Raw genomic sequence first — 19,227 nt, forward strand, 5'->3', positions numbered from 1 at the left:
CTCTCCCTTAATGGTGAGGTAGACAGCAAATGGATGGGTCACGTTTTCTGATGCAACCTGTTAACTTGTATCTTTTGGTTGGGGAGTGGAGCCCACTGATGTTCAGAATTATAATTGAAAGGTGAATTAATTCCTGTCAATTCTAAGTCTTTGTAGAGTATTTTCTTGACCTTTATTTGTTTTAATGTCATGTAGGGTTTTTCTTGTTGTTGTTGTTGTTGTTGTTGCCTGCTTTTTGCTTTTTCAAGGTAGGATCTTATTCTAGCCCAGGCTGTCTTGGTACTAACTCTGTAGTCCCAGTCTGGCCTCCAATTCATGGTGATACCTCCTACGTCTGCCTCCTAAGTGCTGGTATTAAAGGAGTGCACCACCACACCCAGCCCATCTTTTAGTTTTGATTATTCTGTTTTTCTCCTTTACTCTCTTGAGTATGTTCAGTCTTTTCTTCAGTACAAAGCATTCCATCCCGTTTTCTCTGTAGGGCTAGCTTAGTGTTCATGTACTCATAAAGCTATCTTTAATCATATAAAGATTTTCTTTTACTTTCTATTAGGCAAAATTTTCTGGGTATAGTAGTTTGTGTTGGCAGCCATAGTCTTTCAGATTTTGAAATAATTCATTCTAAGCCCTTCTGGCTTTTAGAGTTTCCATTGAAATATTGGAAGCAATTCTGATGGGCTTACCTTTATAAGTGATGAGCTGTTTTTCTCTTGCAGCTTTTACTGTTCTCTCTCTTTTCTGTGTTTAGTGTTTTTTAAATTATGTATTTATTTGAGAGAGAGAGGAAGAAAATGGCTTGCCAGGGCCCTCAGCCACTGCAAATGAACTTGAGATGCATGTGCCACCTTGTGCATCTGGCTTACATGGGTCCTAGGGAATTGCATCGAGGTCCTTTGGCTTTGCAGGCAAACACCTTAATCACTAAGCCATCTCTCCAGCCCTAGTGTTTTAACTGTAATGTGATGTAGGTAATTTCTTCTCTGGTCCTGTCTATCTGATGTTCTATATGTCTCCTGTACCTGTATGGTCCTCTCTTTTTTAAGATTTGGAAAATTGGTTTCTCTAATTTTATTGGAGATATTTTCTATGCCTTTGGTCTATAGTTCTTCCCCTTCTTGTATGCCCATGTTTGGTTTTTTAAAAAAAAAGTGTCCCACATTTTCCTCAGGTTCTGTTTGTATGTTTTGCTTTTTGTAATATTTTATTTATATTTATTTATTTGTTTGACAGAGAAAGAGTGGAAAAGAGAAAGAATGCTTTGTCAAGGTAGGATCTCATTCTAGCCTCCAGCCCCTGCAAACAAACTCCAGACCCTGTTGCTTTTTTTTAACTTGTCATTGATTTTAGCTTCTCGATCTATTTTCTGTGTCTTATCCTCAGCTCTGATGGTCTGTGCTCCACATGATCTCTTCTGTTGGTGAGGTTTTTGTTTTAAATGAGTTATTTCATAAGTTTTTCTTCAGTATCTGCATCTCTTTTTTATTATTATTTTTTAATTTTTGTGAGGTAGAGTCTCACTCTAGCTCAGGCCGACCTAGAATTCACATGTAGCCTCAGAGTGGCCTCAAACTCACAACAATCCTCCCTCTGCCAAGTGCCAGGATTAAAGGCATGTGCCATTACACCCTGCTCTTCATCTCTTTTTTATATATTTTATTTATTTATTTGAGAAAGAGAGAAATAGGCAGATAGAGAATGGGCATTCTGGGGCCTCTAGCCACTGCAGACAAATTCTAGACTCATGCACCATCTGTGCATCTGGCTTTACGTGGGTACTGGAGAATCAAACCTGGGTTGTTTAGCTTTATAGGTCAGTGCCTTAACCACTGAGCCATCTCTTCAGCCCTGCACTATGTTTTGCATTGGTGTTTTTGTCTATCTTGAGATAGTCTTTTTGTCTTTCTGAGAATGTAGCAATAACAGTTCTTGTGGAGCCTGTGTTGAGTGACCTTGCCACCTGTTATTGGTGTGGGTGTGAGATGGCAGTCTATCATATGTTTAGGCTTGGTACACTGGAAACAGGCTCCTCCTTGTGTGTGCAGTCTCTAGGCAGGTCAGGACTATATTGGGAATATATACAGGCTGAGAAGCCTGGTCTACTCAGTGCCAGGATCTGTGGATTGTGATCAGCTTGTGTGGTGGTTTGATTCAGGTGTCCCCCATAAACTTAGGTATTCTAAATGCTAGGTCCCCAGTTGATGGCAGTTTGGGAATTAAAGCCTCCTGGAGTCAGTGTATTTTGGGAGTGGGCTTATGGGTATTATAGCTAGCTTCCTTTTGCCAGTGTTTGGCACACACGTCTGTTGCTGTTGTCCATCTGATGTTGGCCAGGAGTTAATGTCCACCCGCTGCCCATGCCATCATTTTCCTCTGCCATTATGGAGCTTCCCCTCAAGTCTGTAAGCCAAAATAAACCCCCTTTTTTCCTCACAAGCTGCTCTTGGTGGTGTGTTTTCTTTTAGCAGTGCGAACCAGACTGCAACAGTGTAGTTGGTACTGAGAAGTGGTGTCATTGCTACTAGAAACCAGACTCTGGCTTTGGCCTTTTTGAACTGATTTGCAGGAGGATATAGGCAAATTTGAAGTCTTGGCCTAAGAGACGTGTTGCAGTGCTGAACGCACACCTTGATGGACTGTCCTGGTTAGAGTTGAAAGACCTGAATGCAGTAAGAACTACGGACTGTGAAGTTTGGCTTATGAGGATGAGAAAGAGCTTTGTCTGGACTGGGCAAGAGGCAGTTTGTGTGAGAGGCTTGCTATTATGACCATGCCCTGAGAATTTGTACAGGGTTGCATTGCATAGAAATGGACTGGTGTGAGCAGGATATCGCACAGAAAAAAATAAAGTCTTTGAGCCAAACTGCTGCCTGCTCAGCTGTTAATTGTTCAAGAGAGTATAGCCATTGAGATTGGGCCAGCTGACCTGCATTGGGACAACAGGAATATTGCATTCTTTTTGAAGGGGCCTGAACGTTGAAGGAGTGTCCTGTTCTTCAAAGTCTGCTTTATTTCCCCCTGGATTAACAAATTTTCAGCCTACCTGGTGTTATGGAGTACAACAAATGCAGGAAAGAGAGGGTGATTGAATTTGCAACATGGTTTTGTATTTAGGAAGTAGCCATGGGTATTGTGAAACGGGCTTGTTGGATTACCTGCATGGAGACTCAGTGGCACCATAAGGATGAACCATGAGTTTCAGTGGAGACCCAGTGGAGATGCCAGAACTATGGGATGGCTGCCAAGGAGAGCTGCCAGTGCCAGAAGATACTGTCTGGTACTGAGTAGCCTAGCTGGAGGAGTGGAATTGGAACTCAACAGACTTGTCTTTGGTTATAATAATCGGACTTAGAGATTTGTCAATGACTAAAGTTGTTGGACTTGGAGCTACAGAGTTTGATGTTTGCCCTGTTTAATTCTTGTATTGGTTGACTTTTTCTTTGCTATGCCTAGTGCCATCTTTTGCAGTGTGAATGTTTGTCCTATACCATTATGGGGGCGGTGAGGGGATTTTTTTGGAATTATGGCTCAGTTAAAAGACCTTGGATTGTGGGGATGTTTGAACATCATTAGGATTAATAAATTGTGGGGTCTTTTAAAGTTGGACTGAATACTTTGCATTTTACATCATGGATGGTTATCAGTTTATGGGAGCCTGGGGTGGGATTTGGTGGTTTGATTCAGGTGACCCCCATAAACTTAGGTGTCCTGAATTCTAGGTCCCCAGTTAATGGCAATTTTGTCCTGGAAACAGTGTATTATTGGGGGTGGCTTATGGATATTATAGCCAGCTTCCTCTTGCCAGTGTTTGGCACACTCTCCTGTTGCTGTTGTCTATCTGATGTTGGCCAGGAAGTGATTTCTACCCTCTTCTCATGCCATCATTTTCCCCTGCCATCATGGAGCTTCACCTTGAATCAGTAAGCTAAAATAAACCTTCCCCCCCCACACACACAAGCTGCTCTTGGTTGGGTGTTTTCTGACAGCAGTAAGAACCTGACTGCAGCAGCTTGGGAGTCCCTACTCAGGGCAACTCAGGCAGGCACACCAGGCAGTGAGGTCAGGACCAAAAGGGTCTTACCGTAACCCCAGCAAGTGGGAGCTGAGGTTTTATGGGGGAAAAAAAGAAGGAAGGAAGGAAAGAGAGAGGGAGAAAGAAAGAGAGAAAGGAAAGAAAACACACAAAATCAAATTTGAGTCCCTAAGGAATTGGAATATAAACATCCATGAATATCTTCACTAGTTAGTCCTAATGATGCCACATGCAGCCAGTCAAATCCAGATATATTGGTGCTAGCAGAAACAGTGATGAAAGGTAAACTGAGGACTTGATGGTAGCACCATCATATTTTTAAAACAGTTTTAGTTATTTATTTGCAAGGACAGAGAGTAAGTATGAGCATGCCAGGGTCTCCTGCCACTGCAAATGAACTCCAGATACATGAGTCACTTTGTGCATTTAGTTTTACATAAGTACTAGGGAATTGAACCCAGGCCATCAGGTTTTGCAAGCAAGTGCCCTTTAACTGTTGCACCATCTCTGTATCCCATCATAATATTTTTAACCTGGAATCTAATTCCTCTTCCCATAGCTGGAAAGGAAATACATGACAAATACATTATTAAAATTATTAAATTAAAATTAAAATTAAATTTACTAAATAATTAAAATTATTAAATATTTTTACATTTCTGTGAACATGTGAATAGGTGAAAGATGAAATAGCACTTTGGCAAAATCAGGAAGCTAAGAAATTATGTGAGGTTGCTGATCTGAAACTACATAAAGAACCTTAGGGCAACAAAAAGAATTTGAGCTTTGAGTTATATTTGCCCCTTGTAATTTCTTAGCTGTATAACTTCCAGCCTTCAGACTTCACACTTTGAAAACTCTAAATATGTGATTAATTTTACACATGTAATAGGATTGTTGTGAGAATTAAGTGAGGTTAATAAAGCAGCTGCCAGAAAAGCATCAGAAAGATAGGTGCTGTTTTTGAGGGAACACCGAGCCTTAAAGCAGACAAGCCCATTGTGAAACAAGGTCATGCCAAACAAACCCTACACGAGGAAGTTATCTCAGTGAAAACAAGAGAAGCTAAAGAGGGGAGAAGAAAGTTTAAATTGAAATAAGAAATGGTAGGTGAAGTAAGTGAACTTACAAGATGAGCATCTCTGCCATCTAGGAAAAGGATTCCTTGAGTACACACCAAAGGCCACAGCTTCCATTACATTCCTGAAGGAACTAGTGGAGCGGGCAGCCTAACCATAGATCACACTGAAGGAGAATGGTGTGAAAATTTTCCTCATTCAAGTAGTTGTAGTTATAGTATGTATCTAAAGACAGCATCAATGAAGGGCCCTAAGGTAAACAAGTAAAGTGTTGGCATTGAAATGTAGTGTGTGGATAAAGGGACTCACTGATGATGATAGAAAGGAGGTTCTCTGGGTGGATGATTTATGAATAGTTAGGTTATAGCAAGGAACTTTTTACCTTCACCTTTAAGGCCTATGGAATGTATTACAAACTGTTGCACTTTCCTAAATGGAAGCAACTGGAAAATTGTAATCTCCTCTGAATATCTTGGGCTTATTGTTACTAGCATCCGTAAGCTGCTACAGAGATAGATGGAAGTGGTTGGTATCAAACACTATGTTACATGGGCTTAGCTGGTATTGTCCATGTCTTTTCCTGCATGCATGGTCCTTCTATGCCCCTACATGCTTCGAATCAGTACCAACCAATTTGTCTTCATTGTGACTCAGTGATGCCTTTAGGGACCATTTTCTTCTCTCTTTCTCAGTCCTCTTCTAGCCCTTCTCAACATTAGCACAAAGAGGCTACCTCTTAAGGGGGTCATTAACCTGCCTTTCTATGAACTTTCTAATCTTAGGGTACAGGTTCATGACCAGTGACTCTTTGAGACACCTGGAGGTCTTTGATTCACTGCTAAGGCCAGATTTTTTAAATCTCAGTATTCTTTATTCATTTTGAGCCAATAGCCATTGGCTAAATGTTTGAAATGCTAGAAAGAAAATCTATAGGTAAATGTGACTTCACCATACTATCTCAGGTTTCTACTGAGGGATGACCATGGAAAATAAAGTTTGGAACATAATTTAAAGCTTCAACTCAAAACAGCTACTCCATGGAAGCAAAGTTGTATATGAGCAAATGCTTTGGAATCCACTTGATTTGATTGGATGATACTAAATTCTTACAGAATTCTAAAGAAAATTCTAATTCCATAGAGACAGTAAGCTTACCTCAGAGGCCTATGCCACACATTCAGCAGGTGGACCTTGAGAGACATTCAGAGTTTGGCTTCAAGAACCTTAAGTTACAGCACAGGTAAAACTAGAAAGGAAGAAGTAAAGACCTCTTAGAGTTAAGGAAAATAAGTCTGTAGGCATATAAGATAAAGACTTACTTTAAAAAGAAGTTAATGTTTAAAAACTTTGAGCCTAGAGCTAGAGAGATGGCTTAGCAGTTAAGGTGCTTGCCTGCAAAGCCAAAGGACCCAGGTGCCATTCCCCAAGACCCATGTACAAGATGGTGCTTGCGCCTGGAGTTCATTTCCAGTGGCTGGAGGCATGTCCATATTCATATTCTCTCTCTTTCTTTCAAATAAATAAATAATAATAAAATAGTTTTAACAAACAACTTTGAGCCAAAAAGAAAAATCTACCAAACCTGATAGTTCTCCTGTACTTACAGAAACCTGAAGAGATGTGAGATTCCAAATGAGGCAGAAATCAAGATGAATAGAATGAGCTTAGGCACAGCAAGTTTAAGGTATATTTGACAAAATTCTTCTGGTGGACACCAAAAAAGGTGTTATGTCTCTGTGTATAGGGAGTTAACCTACATGCTGAATCACTTGTCTCTTCTGTTGGAGGTGGTAAAAACACACATTGTAGGTACACAATGTAGAAGTTACACATCTTACCAATTCCTAGTCATTGGATGGTATGGTGGTGGATATCCAAAGCCAAAAGAAAAATAACATGTACAGCCACAAAACAAAGTCAGTCATGACAGAGAAGAGCATGAGGAGGATCCTGAGTTATCCTACAGTGGAGGAGGCTTTTGACCCCTGCTCAAGAATATATCTGAATTGGGTGGGCCAAAGGAGCATGGAGTTCTCAAAGTACCCTCTTACGAGATCCACCTGGAGAAGTTGACAGCAGGTTATCATACTCAGGAAATTATAAAAGTCCATGTTAGTATATTGAACATTTGGAAGCCTAGAAGACTCTCTCTTGTGGGTGGAGACAGAAGGTTTGCATCTAAGTCCTGTCACTTGTATTACAGCACAGTAAAGAACAGATGCTACACTCCCAATATAACTACTTAGTTTTAGGAGACCTATGGAGTCTGGAAGTGGGATCTCCTTCCCAAGCCCAGAGAATTAGAGATAGCATGCTTTATGAAGACAGTAATCACAAAGGAATCCCAAGAAAAGCAAGTTTCAGCTTACGTGGAATTTTAAAGGACAACTGACTTTAAGTTGAAAAGTTATGTGTGTTTTAAATTATATCTTTTTTTTTTTTTTTTTTTTTGGTTTTTCAAGGTAGGGTCTCACTCTAGCCCAGGCTGACCTGGAATTTACTATAGAGTCTCAGGGTGGCCTTGAACTCATGGCAATTCTCCTACCTCTACCTCCCGAGTGCTGGGATTAAAGGCATGAGCCACCACGCCCTGCTTTAAATTATATCTTTTTAAATATTTATTTATTTGTGAGAGAGAAAGAGGCAGATAGAATGGATGTGCTAAGGGCTGTAGCCACCATAAATGAATTTCAGATACATACGCCACCTTGTGCAGCTGGCTTACATGGGCACTGGGGAATTGAATCTGGGTCCTTAGTCTTTGCAGGCTAGTGCCTTAACTACAAAGCTATCTCTCCAGCTCTTAAATTTTGTTTTTAGCTCTAAACCAGTTTCATACAGGTTTCCTGTGGAGTTGATAAACCCATAAATTATTCTCAAAAGGTTGGCTAGTGAATTATATGATGCATGCATATTTTCCATATCACTAAACTTGTCTGGGAATACATTTGCCTGAAATGTTGAAAGCCAGCTGAATTAACTGCAGTTATTGTCAAGTTCTGTTCCTAAAGTCAGGCCTGTGCTTAATCTTAGTAAACTCATATGAGTTTAAACAAACCAAACTGTTGGAGAGGAGATGGAATTTAGGCAGACAACCATACTTTTAGAAATAAGGAAGAGAACTGGAAAAATGGCTTAGCAGTTAAGGAATTTATCCACTCAACAAAATACTGTGTTGTTATGTCTAGGGTGATGCACACATGTAATCCGAGCACTTTGGAGGTAACAGGAGGAAAATCAGAAGTTCAAGCCAACATTTACTGTAATGTAGTGAGTTTGAGACCAGCCTGAGCTACTTAAAACCCTATTCAAAAGAATCAGCAAAACAAAACAAAACATTTCTATTCTGTTGGTGGGATTGCCTTGAAACTTGGGTTATTTCAACCCTACTGAGTCCTCTCCAAGGGCTTCAGTTGTAGCTAAGGACTAGCTGAATGGAACTGGTAAAACAGGAACACCCAGAGGGCAGGGCGTATTAACTCACTATAATGGACTAGTGCAAGGTTTAAGAAGCTATTTTTGTAAAAGGCTAAAGAGTAAATGTTGTAGGATTGGAGTCTTTAAAATTTGTTTAGAGCTTTATGACTGTTGCACAGCCCATCACAACTGTACTGCTATTGTAGTGCAAAACCACCCAGAGATAACATAAACCAGAGGGTGATCATGTACACTGAATTCCATATAATTTCACGTGTGAAATCATTTTGACTTTTTTTAAAAGCCATTTAAAAATATAAAAGTCAGTATTAGTTCAAGAACCATGAGCTGCAGTGGGCTATAGACTGGCATTTGCCAACCTATGGTCTAGCAATAGAAAGGCTTAGAACTTGAAAACAGTGATGCCATCTTTTCCTTGAGCTATGCACTTCAGCTGTGTAAAGGTAGAGATTTGATGACATACAAATGCCAAGTATTTTAAATACTTACAAGAGTGACTGTAGTCTCTGCTGCATTTGGGTTATACTTGTAAAAACTTATCTAACTCTGAGGATCTTTTCTAAATGGGCTTTCTCAAGATAATGCAAGAAGTAAGGTAGTGCTCCCATTACATATAAATACTCCTGTTCTTCCTTGTTGTTTACTCCTGACAGCTCTGATACTTTCACATGGCTTCATTTCATACTGAATCCAGTCCATTCTGCACAGTTTTGCTCTGATTTGGCAGAGAGAACCAAGAAAGCACCTCATGGACCAGGGCAGAAGCCTCATAATTCTATAGGGCAATTTGGGTCTAAAGTGTATTATAAGTGAAAGTAGTACTGCTTCATTTTTTTCTGGTTGTTCCTGAACCATGGCTCATGTTATTTGCAGGTAAAGATGAAACATTAACATCTTAGTCTTTATTAAGAATAAAATATATGCTTTGTGTGTGGTCAGTTTAAAACAGTGTTCCTCTTAAATATAAAATATACTAATGTGTTTTTCATGTTGTTATAGGCTGCTGAAATATCTGTCATTTGCTTTTCTATAAAAATTTTAGGTGGAAAAGCCTTGTAGTGGTGGTCAAGATCTGCTGCTTTATCCAGCTAAGAGAAAACAGCTCTTAAGAAGTGAACAGGACCCTAAAAAAGAGCTCCCCTCCCCAGCACCTGCTTCCAAACAAGAACTACCGTCGAGTGGGAGCCTAGCAACTATGCCAGAGGTCAAAGAGAAAGTGGCCAAGCTGCTGGTGAAGTACTCAAGCGGTCTTTGGGCTAGTGCACTCCCGAAAGCATTTGAAGATGTATACCAAGTAAAGTTCCCTGAGGATGTCTTAAAAAATCTTGCCACACTGTCTGATGTATGCACCATAGACTACATTTCTGGAAACCCTCACAAGGCCATTCTCTATGCTAAGCTACCATTGCCTACTGACAAGATCTTACAAGATGAAGGGCAAGCACAAGGAGATTATGATATCAAGTCTATGATTGAACAAGAATATTTGCAGATAGAAAAAAACATTGCTGAAAGTACTGAAACGTTCACAGAGGAGGACATAACTGCTCCTCCTCTAGTCATTCCTACTGAGGCATCTCCTTCTGTGTTGGTGGTTGAACTAAGCAACACAAATGAAGTAGTTATCAGGCAAGTTGCATTTTCTATTCTTTTTTTTTTTTTAAGATTTTTTATTTATTTATTTGAGAGCGACAGACACAGAGAGAAAGACAGATAGAGGGAGAGAGAGAGAATGGGCGCGCCAGGCCTTCCAGCCTCTGCAAACGAACTCCAGACGCATGCGCCCCCTTGTGCATCTGGCTAACGTGGGACCTGGGGAACCAAGCCTCGAACCGGGGTCCTTAGGCTTCACAGGCAAGCGCTTAACTGCTAAGCCATCTCTCCAGCCCGCATTTTCTATTCTTAAAGATGCTGGTGTACTGCTGTCGCTTGAGTGTTCTCATGCATGCCGTTTATTAGAGGAAGAATAATGTATTCTTATGAAGTACATAGTGGAATGCAGCGAGACACAGTATTTTGTAAGTGTGTAAAATATTCTTATGAGGGCTGCAGTGATGGCTTAGCAGTTAAGGCACTTACCTGCAAAGCCTAAGAACCCATGTTTGACTCTTCAGATTCCGTGTAAGTCACACACAAAAAGTTGAGGCAAGCACAAGGTCACACATGACCACTAGGTGGCACAAGTGTCTGGAGCTCAATTGCAGTGGCTGAGGCCCTGGCATGCCAATTTTCTCTCTCTCTCATAAATATTTTTTTTTTAATTCTTATGAGAAAAGATCACTACTAGTTTTAAAAATTAGAATATGAGCTTGAAACAAAAAGCATCATAGAGGCTTGCGCGATGCCTCAGCTAATAAAGTGCTTGCTGCACAGCTTGAGGGCCTGAATTTGGATCTCGAGTATTCACATAAATGCTGGATGTGGTGATACACACCTGTGATTCCAGCACTTAGAAGGTAAAGACAGGAAGGTCTTCAAGCCTCAGTGGCTATTTGGTATAGCCAGATTGGTTTAGTAAGAGACCCTGTCTCTACATAGAAGGTAGAGAGGGGTTAAGGAAGACACCTAATGTCAATCTCTGACCTCCATATACACATGAACACATGTGCACCCACATACACACAAACACGCATGTATACATGCATACACAGCTACACAAACACCCACAAAAACCTAGTTAGTAGTTAACTATGTATGTAGTTAACTATGTCAAAAGCCTACTCTGTAGAAAAAGCAAGCCCCTATAATATCATCTCATCTAGGATTATGCAGAATTTCCTAAAAGTCAGTAGTTTAGCACTGTCTTCCTCATAATACCTCAGATTAGCACTTGGATCCAGAAATGTGCTGGTGACCTGAGCTTTTCAGAGTCATTGTGAAGAGGAGGAACTTACCTTCTTTCTAAATGGCTAATAATAACAAATTGCAAAAATCAGCCTAATTGTAGACACTTGTCTTGGATTTTTGGGAAAACTATAAAGTGCATAGAAAATGCAGAAAGATTTAACTTGCTGATTCCTGGAATGGGAACCTGTGTACTCTAAACTCTGGAATAGCAATCCAGTATGAGGCTGGGACTGGGCAGAGCAGAAGAGGAATCCCTGAGGCAGGACAGAATGCAGGTTCATCCATCCCAAATGACCCTGCGGTTTGTGCTGCCAGAGACCCATTGCTGAGTTGGAATGACTCAAAGAACACACACAAAAAATTAAAACCTTCCATGTAATAAGAGCTCAATGGTACTAGAGCTTTTGCAGTGAAAGTAGCATCTGAGTAGAAAGGAACAAACCTAGTCTCTGAGGTTCCTCTCCACTACCACCACAGTTCAGGCTCTGTCAGTGGGATCCCAGAGCTCAAGCAGCTACAGGAAGACCCAAGGAAATGGGTAGCTTGGGCCAAGTGTCAGACCTTCCAGAAGCCTGGAGCCTGGCTGGCAGCTGTATTCTAGTAGCACCTTAACATTTACAACGCTCCGTAAATGTAAATAACAGACTGTGGCAAAGTGTCTAGCTAGTTCAAGAGTGAATGATATGCGTATGTAGTAGTTAATCTTCAATAGCTGTTGCTTCCAAAGAGGTAGTCTTTCCATTTTATATAGGATTTCTTTGTTAGCCACTCCCCCCTCTTCTTTCTAGTAATAAGCAAGTTGATTGTGGCATATTCTGTCCTGCTGATAAGGTACCAAGACCCCATAGAAACACTCATAAAGGAATAGTTTCTTGTCGTTTCCTTGGCTCGCTTAAGTTTACGCCCTGGGTAAAAATTAGATCAATATGAAAACAGGGTCCCTGTGGTATTCCTCTCTCCCTGGCCAGCCTTGAATCTGAAAGGCTTCATTTACTGCTTGTCTAAAATGACTCCTAGATAACCTAGACTTTGCTTTCCAGACAGTATATTCTGGTTAGAGGCTCTGAAGGAAGGCAAGGAAACAACCATCTACTTCTGGCAGAAAATAATGTTTTAATCACACATTAAAACAAATGGCTGTGTCAACAGTAAAAAAATTAGAAAAGGATAGGGCATGTCTGAAAATAATAACTCTCAGATAGAATACATTTTAGAGGCATTCAGCTAAAACTTTACCACCTCTTTAGAGTATCACAGCTCGATATTTTGCTGTAATTTGTCAGTACTTCGTGACACTGGAGCTTGAACTGAGTCTGGTACAGATTAGGGAAATGCTACATCTCAGAGCCACACTGCCTGCTCTAGGCTATGCTTTTCTCTAATAAAGTTTCCTGGTGGAGCTTGAGGATTGTTTTGATGCAGCTTTAGGGTAAAACCATAGGACAGATTCTCCTGTCTGTATTCTATAGATTTCCAGTAGCCTCAGTCAGCTCCGAAGGCCAACAGGGCTTCTATGGCCTCTTGTGTCTCTGTGTCTCCCTCTTCCCTCTCTGGGTCTCTTGCAGCATGTTCTCTGTGAGGCAGCCTCCTGCTCCAGGTTGTCAAACATTGCAATGTTGGGTGGTGATCTCCCCTGTCTTCCTGCATTGAGAAAAATGTTTCTTGAGCACACATGCTCCCTGTTTGTGAGCAGGTGAGGGAACCATCGATGGCACAAAGGAGACAAGAGCACTACTCCTTCCCCTGAGCTTTAGTATTCTCTTCCTTTCACAAATCCAGGTATGTGGGCAAAAACTACTCAGCCGCTCAGGAGCTTATGGAAGATGAGATGAAGGAGTTTTACGGTAAGAGCCCCAGGATTGCACCCATCCAGACTATGCATGTGGGGCAACTACTGGCGGTCAATGCAGAGGAGGATGCCTGGTTACGCGCACAGATCATATCAACAGAGGAAAACAAGATAAAGGCAAGCTCTGTTTGCTATATATAGCATGAGGAAACTTACTAGTTTTCAGATGTAATTACTGCTTCTCATATTGTATGCTTTGAAATACTACCTGAAGAAATGATCTGTAAAAGATGATCCCTGCCAGCCTTTAAGTCAGTGGTAGTCATGTTATCTCAGTTTCATTAAACAGGTTCCCATGTAGTACCCAAGACCCACGGTCTAATGGTAAAGGATAGTTCTCCCATTCCCAGCATTGACCAGCAGTATAGACCGCATTAAGGCCCAGGCTTCCCATAAGGGATTCAGCCTGATTAGAGCTATTATTCTTCTCACTGTCTCAGCCAGAGCTCAGGGCATTCTCCAGGAGCTGTTTTTAGGATTGTCCTCACAATGGAAAGGGCAAAGGCTCCAGGACTTCAGCTTTGGGTCCCATCTCATCTCAGTGGTAATTGGCCTCTGCCCTTTGCTTCTTGGCTGTAGACACGGGTTCCCTGAGAGCTGTACTACTACTAGCCGTGTAGTTCACTAGAGAGAGCAGTGAGGAACTGCAGTGACTGCTGGAGCAGTCATCTGTATCTGCCACTGTTTTTACTGTCACTTCTTCATTTCTTGGTGAAAGCAATATATTTATTCAGAAAACATACCACTTCTAGAATCTTCTAGGCAGAGGGACTGCCACTTTATGGAGAACCTGATGGAAAAACAGGGTCTTGATTGCTAAGCTGCTTCTCCTTCCCTGAAGGAAAGTGGACTTCAAGGCCTTTGTGCATTGCCATCTGGTTGGCAGGAGGATGGGCCTCTCCTACAAGTGTCACAGCACATCCATCTTCTGTGGAGGACTTGTAGGCTTTTAGGGAAACATCCACAGAGCTTGAGTTCTCTCTGTGTTTTGCAAGCAGGGACATATACTTCTGTCTCTGCAGCCTATATTCTCCAATATAAACCAAGTTCCATGTGCCACTTTTAGCCCCTGGCCATACCCCATGTATGCCACTGAATGTTGAGTGTGCATTATTCTCTACTGGAACCCTTGCCCTGTACATATTGAGACAGCAAAAAGGGAAGCTTGCTGCTCCTCACTTGGATTGTTCAGTACAAAAGAGAGGCCCTGATCCTACCCAGAAATAAGACTACCTAGCCACTCAGTCATCTTTACCTTTCACAAAATTTTTGGAATTGCTTTAGTCTATAGAGACATAATGTTAAGGAAATTTGACTTAAAAATCGAAAGTTAGGGCTGGAGAGACGGCTTAGTGGTTAAGCGCTTGCCTGTGAAGCCTAAGGACCCTGGTTCGAGGCTAGATTCCCCAGGACCCACGTTAGCCAGATGCACAAGGGGGCACATGTGTCTGGAGTTCGTTAGCAGTGGCTGGAAGCCCTGGCGTGCCCATTCTCTCTCTCTCTCTCTCTCTCTCTCTCTCTCTATGTGTGTGTGTTTGTGTGTATGTGTGTGTGTGTGTCTTTCTCTGTCATACTCAAGTGAATAAATAAAAATGAACAAAAAAAATTTTTTAAAAATCGAAAGTTAGAGCCGGTCGTGGTGGCACACACCTTTAATCCCAGCACTCGGGAGGCAGAGGTAGGAGGATCACTGTGAGTTTGAGGCCACCCTGAGAATGCAGAGTGAATTCCAGGTCAGCCTGAGCTAGAGTGAGACCCTACCTTGTAAAACCAAAACAAAAATCTGAAAGTTGGAACACAATTTGGCAGTTCAGCACTTACCCTATGGCCCCCTAGATATTACAACAAAAAGTGAAAATGCCACACAAGTATTACGTTTGCAGAAGCTTTATTACTGAGAATTGCAAACTAAAAGTAGATGGACTGAACAAAAGAACCCTGTCACAAGAGTAATTTATGGCTTCATATAAGTGATGTCTAACAATGGTTAAAATTCATCTACAGTGATAAAATTAGGGCAGGGTTGCCTGGGACAGAAGGGGGCTAGTTATAAAAGACAAGAGGAAACTGGTGGAACAATGGGAGACATCTACATCTTTATTATGATGGTGATTGCATAGGTATATATTATTGATCAAACCCCATCAAACTGACTTAAAGTAGGTATTTACTCATTATATATCTTACTTTGGTAAAGTCTGAAAATTATTTGGGAAAAGTGAAGCCCATATTGATCCCTAGAAAAATAGAAGCATAACTGTGTTTGTTAGAAGAGGGACTGGTCCTGGTCCTACATAAGTTTTGGGTTTTTTTTATTTGTTGGCTTGTTTTGAGTCAGGGTCTCATTGTGTATCGATTAAAGACCCTTCTCCTTTAGCCCCCAACTGCTGGGATTATAGGCATGTGTCATCACACCACATTCTGCCTATAATTTTGTTCCCTTAATCAAGTCTTTCCAATTCCTTTGGTTGGTAGATAAGTGACTGTCTTCAGATGTTCATCAACAGACTTCTGTATCTGCTCATTTCACCTCACGCCCTTGGGAGATTCATTAGAAGTAAAGCTGTGTGCATGGGAATTTCTTACAGTGTTGCAGTCCGGTTCACATTGCTGGTAGAAATCACCCAACCAAGAGCAGCTTCTGGGAAAAAGAGGTTTATTTTGTCTTGCAGGCTCGAGGGGAAGCTTCACGATGGCAGGGGAAAACAATGGCATGAGCAGAAGGTGGACATCACCCCCTGGCCAACATAAGCTGGACCACAGCAACAGGAGGGTGTGCCAAACACTGGCATGGGGAAACTGGCTATAAAGCCCATAAGCCCGCCCCCAACAATACACTCCCTGCAGGAGGCATTAATTCCCAAATCTCCATCAGCTGGGAACCTAGCATTCACAACACCTAAGTTTATGGGGGACACCTGAATCAAACCACCACAAACAGTCATACATAAGTCCTTGTGACTTTTCAAATAGTGAGACAGTGTTTATAGAAAATAATGCACATATTCCACAAAAACATGGCCCTGTCTGCAGTCTGTATTATTTCTGAGACTCATGACTTGGTTGTTAGAAATTTCTTTAAAAAGTAGCTCAGTAACTTATTTAGCAGTGTGTTTGAAATCACTGTGGTTATATAAGTCCTTTCCTCCTCCTATCTCCCATATCCCTGTGTAACTGACAGAGAACTTTTCCCTGTGAAGAATCCCAGCTGCTTAGCACCAGTCTTGGCAGTGAGAATAAGTCCCCTCCTCCTTCTTCATCATATTTCTGGCAGAGAGGAGAAGCCAGAGCATGCAGACACCTTCTAAGGCTGGTACTAGTGGGCCAAGGATGTGCTTTGAGTATTATTCAGGGAGTGCTGAGACTGTGGCCACTTGATGGTGCCAGAGAGCCAGGAATGGCAGCATTGGATGCCTGGCTATGAGCACATATGCTGATCTCAACCCTCTGAGAGCAGAGAACACAGGGCCTACCTGGGACAAGTATTTTATGTGGTTGCAGCATAAACGGTACTGACTAGGCCTGGTAGCACAGGCCTGTAATCCCTGTTACTTGTGAGGCCAGCCTGTGCAACATAGCAAGAACCTGCCTTAAAAGACTGTTTCAGGGCTGGAGAGATGGCTTAGTGGTTAAGCGCTTGCCTGTGAAGCCTAAGGACCCTGGTTTGAGGCTCGGTTCCCCAGGTCCCAAGTTAGCCAGATGCACAAGGGGGTGCATGCGTCTGGAGTTTGTTTGCAGAGGCTGTAAGCCCTGGAGTGCCCATTCTCTCTCTCTCCCTCTATCTGTCTTTCTCTCTGTGTCTGTCGCTCTCAAATAAATAAATTAATTAATTTAAAGAAAAAGACTGTTTCAAAAGGCTAGAGGGTATGGGCTATTAAATAAAGCTATGAACATTCAACAGAGAAAAGGCTAGGGGGATATGACTCAATGGTAAAGCTCTTGCCTAGCACCTATGATGCTATAGGTTCAATTTCCGGTACTGCAAAATAATCGAAACCCCAGAAAATCCCCATTGCAACAACAAAAAATATATGATGTCATGATTAAAAACAAGAAAGAGTGAAGGAAGCAAGCTATAAATATTATATAAACCCTCTGAAGAGTGGAGCAGTCTTACCTCAAGCTATTGCTGAGCTATGAATGTAACCTGAATTTTCCTGGAGTCACTGTGTAATGCCATCAGACTCCATGGTGGGCGGGTCCAAGAAGAACAAATTCCAAGTTGTAGTTGATTGTCACTGTTAATGAAAACAAAATTAAAAGCTGCCTGAGTTTTGAGGCCTACCAGAGGGGAATGGGGCAAATTAGCATGGGAGAGATGGAGTTGTGCACTGAAGTGGCCACTGCCTGCGCTAAAGACCCTGCCAGCAGTTGGCCCAGGCAGCTTGGGGTCAAGTGGACTCTTAGGAGGGCAGGCCCACTCTACATAGTCAGGGAGAGTAGGATACTGCCTCTTTTCATCTTAGGTTCTGCTGGGGAGGAGTTTTGTATCGTGTGTTTACCACCACAGCCTATGCACCAAGAAACTGGTCTGCCTCTTTTTACTGATATTCCCTGGCCAAGCCTCAGCCCTGCTTTTGCTGATTTGTTTGGCTTTATGCTTTATTTTTAATAGCCATCATCTGCTTTAGAAAATCATATTAATCTTTGATACTTTAGGATTCTTAGTTATCATTCTAAACCATATACAGCTCACTGTTTACTACATATTAACAAAAAGGGCTGTGTGCTTATATAGTCCCTTTCAACATTTGTATGCTAATGGTGAGGAAGAGCTGTGCCCAGAGAGCTCTATCCTGGAGTTAGGGCCATTTGCTGGGCTGGATGAAGATGTTATCTAGCTTGTTACACTTGGACCTGGAAACACAATAGCTGAGAGCAGGTTATCACACATGCTGCCCTGGGGTTTGTTGCAGTCAGGTTTGCACCGCTGGCAGAAATCACCCAACCAAGAGCAGCTTATGGGGGAAAAGAGAAGTTTATTTTGGCTTACAGACTCAAGGGGGAAGCTCCATGATGGCAGGGGAAAACAGTGGCATGAGCAGAGGGTGGACATCACCCTTGGCCAACATCAGGTGGACAATAACAACAGGAGAGTGTGCCAAACACCAGCAAGGGGACACTGGCTATAACACCTATAAGTCCACCCTCAACAAAACACTGCCTCCAGGAGGTGTTAATTCCCAAATCTCCATCAACTGGGAACCTAGCATTCAGAATACCTAAGCTTACGGGGGACATCTGATTCAAACCGTGACATTCTGCCCCTACCCCCATAAACTGATAACCATACATGATGTAAGATGCAATGCATGCATCCAACTTTAAAAGTCCCCATAGTTTTTTTTATCAGTTCCAATTATGTTCATACATCCCCATAATCCAAGGTCTTTTAACTGAGCCATAACACACACACAAAAAAAAAAATCCTCCCAAAACCCATAATGGCACAGAATAAATATTCACACTGCAAAAGATGGCATTGGTCATAACAAAGAAATGTTCAACCAATATAAGATTTAAACAGGGCAAACATCAAACTCTGTAGCTCCAAGTTGTTACTGTTAATACGGCGGGGAGGGAATAAAGCAGACTTTGAAGAATAGGACACTCCTTGAGCACTCAGGCCCCTTCAAAAGAGTCTGCATTCTTCCTGTTGCTCCAATGTAGGTCAGCTAGCCCAATCTCAAAGGTTGTAATCTCTCAATTGTAGCTGAACAGGTAGTAGTTGAAGCCTAAACATTTCTTTCTCTGCCATATCCCTCTGCTCATATCAGTCTGTTTCTGCACACTGCAACCCTGTACAACTTCTCAGGACACAAGCATAACAGCAAGCCTCTTACACAAACTGCTTCTATCCCAGTCCAAGTAAAAAAAAGTCCAAAAATCAACTCCTTCTTGCCCTCATCAGCCAAATCTCATAGTCCATAGTTCTTAATGCATTCAGATCTTTAAGCTCTGACCAGAATACTCCATCAAGCTGT

The 19,227-nt window shown here is 41.8% G+C and overlaps 1 protein-coding gene across 1 annotated transcript in view; it reads left to right on the forward strand.

Moving 5' to 3' along the window:
* Tdrd7 (tudor domain containing 7) overlaps positions 1-19,227 on the forward strand; it is a 73,651-nt gene that overhangs the window by 24,436 nt on the left and 29,988 nt on the right. Inside the window, exons 7-8 of the mRNA XM_045159483.1 lie at positions 9,590-10,176; positions 13,174-13,360. Coding sequence (XP_045015418.1) covers positions 9,590-10,176; positions 13,174-13,360 — 774 coding nt within the window. The remainder of the gene's footprint in view (positions 1-9,589; positions 10,177-13,173; positions 13,361-19,227) is intronic.

The sequence above is a fragment of the Jaculus jaculus genome, chromosome 1 (genome assembly GCF_020740685.1).
Source record: "Jaculus jaculus isolate mJacJac1 chromosome 1, mJacJac1.mat.Y.cur, whole genome shotgun sequence".
NCBI classification, from domain to species: Eukaryota; Metazoa; Chordata; class Mammalia; order Rodentia; family Dipodidae; genus Jaculus; species Jaculus jaculus.